General features: G+C 48.4%; 1 protein-coding gene across 1 annotated transcript; it reads left to right on the top strand.

Annotated features, from left to right (window-relative positions):
* Nucleotides 1–1,321: 1,321 nt before the first annotated feature.
* LOC139436730 (endogenous retrovirus group K member 8 Gag polyprotein-like) lies at nt 1,322–3,316 on the top strand. The gene has a single exon (XM_071208686.1). The coding sequence runs from the start codon at nt 1,322–1,324 to the stop codon at nt 3,314–3,316; it is 1,995 nt and encodes a 664-aa protein (XP_071064787.1).
* Nucleotides 3,317–4,775: the final 1,459 nt, after the last annotated feature.

Genomic DNA, 4,775 nt, shown 5'->3' with positions numbered 1-4,775 from the left:
GAGCCACAACTGAGCTGTGAATGGTTCTATCTCTCAAGTGCCTGGCAACCAGGCAAAGTGTAAGTTGGGAGGGGGAGGGGAAGCACACCAGGTTCTATAAGGCAGGGCTCTCTAACTTGCTCTGCTCAATGCACAAGTAGAAAGTAACATAAGTTGTTCAGTGCATTTGGGACAGAGGAAAGTGCTGCTTCCATTCAGAGGACAACAGCCAGTAAGCTCTGGTCATTCTCCTAAGAACAAAAACAAAAACAAACAACTCTTACTGGGGAGCAGAGGTAGCTCAATGATTGAATGTCTGCTCCTCATGTATGAGGTTCTGGGTTCCATTCCAGGTAACACCCCCCCCCCCAAAAAAAAAAGGCTCTTCCACATCTGATTTGTTTTTGTTCTTAGGAGGTAGCAGCGTTTGAACCTAGAACCTCTTACATGGGAAACAGGTGCTCAACCACTTAAGCTACATCCACTCCCCTGGAACAGCCTTTTAAAGAGTAAGACTTCAGTCCTTCTGAAGACACATAGTTGGGTAGCATTTATGCTGATTGTGCTGGGATTACTAAATATGCTTACTGGATACACTGTTGATAGGGCCCCCTAAGTGGCTATTTCCCTGGTATATCATATGCTAAAAGAAAATTAGTGCCTTTATACATTACAAAGCCACATTACCAAAACTGTGTTAGGTTAGAAAAGAGAAAATATGATCAATAGGTCAAAAAAGAGATTTCATTATAGAAACTCTAATATGTGAAAAGCCAGGCATAATACTATGCTAGGAATTAAATAAATTGTTAACAAATATCTTTTGTTTAGATAATACTGTTTTTTGAAATATTTAACTTTAATAAACTGTGGCATATTAACCCAATGCTACTGGATGGAATGGAGGAGAGTATGGGCCATGATGTGAACCATTGTCTATGAGGTGCAGAGGTGCCCAAAAATGTACTTACCAAATCCAATGGATGTGTCATGATGATGGGAATGAGTGTTGTTGGGGGGGGAGAGGGGGGGGTGGGGGGGTGGGGTTAAATGGGACCTCACATATATATTTTTAATGTAATATTATTACAAAGTCAATTAAAAAAATAAAATAAAATGCTGTGCTGTCTGCCGTAGCATCAGACGCCACTGCGGTCTAGTCTGACCCCTCCAAACCCCCCCCGTCAGCATCGGGGTGCAAGCCGCCCCAGCCGCAACTGGCACCCGAACAGGGACCGGGGCCGGTCCGACGTGACCACTGCCTCACCCCGTGGGACCTTGCTCCCACCCCTTCGCTGTGCTCTCAAGGTAAGGACCCCCGTTATCGGCCCCCGGCAGAAAAATGGGCGGGCGTCTATCTTCCCGCCAAGCGCCGCAAGTCAGAGCGCTTGCTGGCCTCCTAGACACTAATGGCGTTAGGGTTTCCCTCCGCCACCTGCAAAAGTACTGGGATCTCCTCCTGCCTTTCAATCCGTGGCTGGCCACCTGCCACCTTTGGAGCCCAGACACTTACTCGCGTCTCATTGACCGCGTCACCTCCTCTATGGAGCATGATGGCAGGTCGTTTCCCCCTGGCCTCCTGCCCATGCTTGTGGCCATCCGCGCCTGCCTCCTTGGCGCGCCTGCCCCAAAAGAAGCTTACCAGGTTTCTGCCGGGGCTGCTGCGCGGCCGCTCGACTGCGACCCTGATAAGGGGGACACTCCCGACTCAGATACTGAGTCCTTATCTAGTCAGCTCAATGCCGACCTTGAGCTCCATCCTCTTCGGGATGACCATTATCAGGATGGCGAACTTCCTCTTTCCTCTCCGCCTGAGGGGGGGAGGTTCCTGCCTAGTCGCCAAGATGGCGAACTTCCTCCTTCTTCTTCGCTTGAAAGGGGGAAGTTCCCGCCTGGCCACCAAGATGGCACACTTCCTCCTTCTTCTTCGCCTGAAGGGAGGAAGTATGGGCCCTCAGGCGGAAATCCCGCCTCTCTTTACCCGCCTCTTCAGGTCACTCCGCCATCTTGGCGCAGACCGGAAGGAGAGCGTCCGCCATCTTGGCGCAGACCAGAAGGAGAGCGTCCGCCATCTTGGCGCAAACCGGAAGGAGAGCCTCCGCCATCTTATAAATCACCGGAAGCCTTGCCGCGGACATTTTGTCCGCCGGAAACTGCTCCGCAGCCATCTTGTTTGCAACCGGAAGGAGAGCCCCCACCATCTTGTTTGCAACCGGAAACTCCTCTGTGTCCATCTTGTCCCCCCTCTCAGACAACATGGCTGCCACCTCCTCCTCCATTGGCCGCTCCGCCGGCACCAGCGTCCAGGCCTTGGACCAGTTCAGACACATGGCTGGGCCACTCCGGCCCACCCATGACAGGGGCCACCCCTCACCTCTTCCCTTTGAACCCAGTGCCCTCTCAAGCGAGCCCCCAGCAATGGCTCCCTTTCACCACTGATGAAATTAAAAACCTTAGACGCGCAGTTAAGGAGGATGGCATCGGGAGTCCGTACACCCAACAGCTGCTCGAGGAACTTGGGGCACAACTTGTTCTCCCCTATGATTGGATTTCACTTGCCCGGGCCATTCTGGCCCCAGGACAGTTCGTGGAATGGAGATGCCACTTCCAGGCAGAGGCTGAGAGGCGCATCGCCGAGAATGCCAGTGCGGGTATCCAGGACCCCCCAGAGGCGTACACAGGCATCGGTACTTTCACCGATCCTGTGCAGTACCGCAATGCACCCCCCGGTTTTTGGCTCCGGCTTAGAGAACTAGCCCTGCGATCCTTCCGCAATGTCTCCGCCACGAGACCTCAAAAGCTCGCCCAGATGACCCAGGGCAAAGACCAAGATTTCGCTACCTTTGTCGCCCGCGTCATCAAGGCCTGCCAGCGTAAGGTCCGCAGAGAGGAGGCCCAGGTCGCTCTCGCCAAAGATCTCATCGTTGAAGGATGCCTCGATGCTTGCCGGCAGATTATCCTCACCATGCGGGATAAGGGCGTCCATGACTGGGTCTTGGCTTGCTGCAACCTTGACCCGCAGGCCACTAGCCTCGCCAAAGCCATCGCCACGGCCCTAACCGTTTCTTCCGGATGCTTCAGATGCGGTGAGATGGGCCACTTCACCCGAGACTGCCCACAATCGCAGACCGAGAGACCACCCCTCCCAGCATCCAGCAGCCGCCCTCCATCCCGCCCGAGAGGGCCTTCCACCCCATGCCCTCGATGCAGAAAAAGATATCATTGGGCCCGCGACTGCCGCTCCGCTCAAAGCCCTCGCCAACCTTTAAACTCCCAGCGGGGCAAGCCTCAGCCCCGCCCCAAAGAGGCCACCCACCAGAGAGCCCCCAAGCCTTGATGTGGACGGTTCCCATCAGAAGCTCCTCCAAGCCTGTCATGGAGCTTCACCAATCACTGTCTGAGACCAGGAAGACTTAGTTGTGCAAAGATTAAATGGAAAAGGGCCTAGAAAATGAGGTACACAAGTGCTAGTCAATTGCAAATTTAGCTTGTTAAACCTAAGAGTGTTCTCTACCACATGTCAGTCTCTTCTACCATGGCAGAAGATGGTAGTATAATTTAAACTAGTATAAAATCATCCTGTTTTATTTTAATTGAATTTTTAAAAATATTTATTAGTATATAAAATGTTTTAGACAAATGCTTAAGTAAAGACAAATGGACAATTCATGGTAACCAGGGTAGTTTCAGGCAAGCCTAGTGTAACCCTACCCAGGAAGGAACTCAGCCACAGAAAGGGAATGACACAAGGTCTGTAATCATCAAAATGGTCACACTTTCCAAATTTAGATGTATATGAGAGTCAGCATGAGAGTCAGTTATTAACACTTTTAATAACTTGTTAAAAATATGAATCTTGTGCTACATTCCTGTCAAACTGGTCAGAATTCCCAGAGTTTGGAAACTATATTCAATCACGATCCTAGATTTTTCTTTTGTATCCTGTCTCAGCAGTCATGGATTTGGAACCAATATTGTATCACACAAGCAGCTGCAGTAGCATTCAAAATGACACTAATATCTTCTACACATTATTTTATTAAGATTTAATGAAATATGTAAAGTCTATCACAAATGATAAACATTGTGATCATTGACTATAGATCAATGCAATGATAATCTGATGAAGAAATTTGAAATGTGAATTTCATTTAGTATAAAAATCATCTTGTCCCTCCTTGAGAAGACTATAAAAAAGGAAGATGTGGCAGAGTATTCAAGAAAAGGTAAGGTAAGAAATGGAGTCAACAAATGAAAATTGGGTTAGAAGCTGGAGGACACATAAGGTCTGAAGACATAATTTTGTATGTTTGTATTCCTCTGAAGGAGACCCTGTAAAACAATCAGTCCCTAATCCTGGGAACCCCTATGAGTTAACTCATATGTAAAATTTTTGCAGATGTGATTAACTTAGGAACTTAAGATGGGAGGTTAAGATGGATCATAACCCTGGGCCCCAAATACCATCACATATATTCTTACAGGAGAGACATTTGACAACAAATAGAAAATAAAGTGGTATTAAGACACTAAAGACAGGAATGAGAAGCCCTCACGACTGAAGCAAGTCAGCCAAAACAATGAAATAACAATTCCTTGCAAATAACTCTCTGAATATGTGTCCTAAATTCTATCTCCCTGGAGGAATCCTGACTGATTTTTGTAACAAGCATGGGGTGGTGCTATAACAACACCAAAATATGTGGAAGTGACATTGGAAATGGATGATAGCTAATGACTGGAAGAATTTTGAAGCCTCTGATAAAAAGCCTAGATTTCCTCAATCAGAATATTGG

This window comes from Dasypus novemcinctus, chromosome 17 (assembly GCF_030445035.2).
Source record: "Dasypus novemcinctus isolate mDasNov1 chromosome 17, mDasNov1.1.hap2, whole genome shotgun sequence".
Taxonomy (NCBI): Eukaryota; Metazoa; Chordata; class Mammalia; order Cingulata; family Dasypodidae; genus Dasypus; species Dasypus novemcinctus.
The sequence above is the reverse complement of the archived record's forward strand: the minus strand, read 5'-3'. Positions and strand labels throughout refer to the sequence as shown.

Excerpts from the sequence above, each read along its gene's own strand:
- LOC139436730 (XM_071208686.1), top strand. The coding sequence starts at position 1,322 with ATGGGCGGGCGTCTATCTTCCCGCCAAGCGCCGCAAGTCAGAGCGCTT.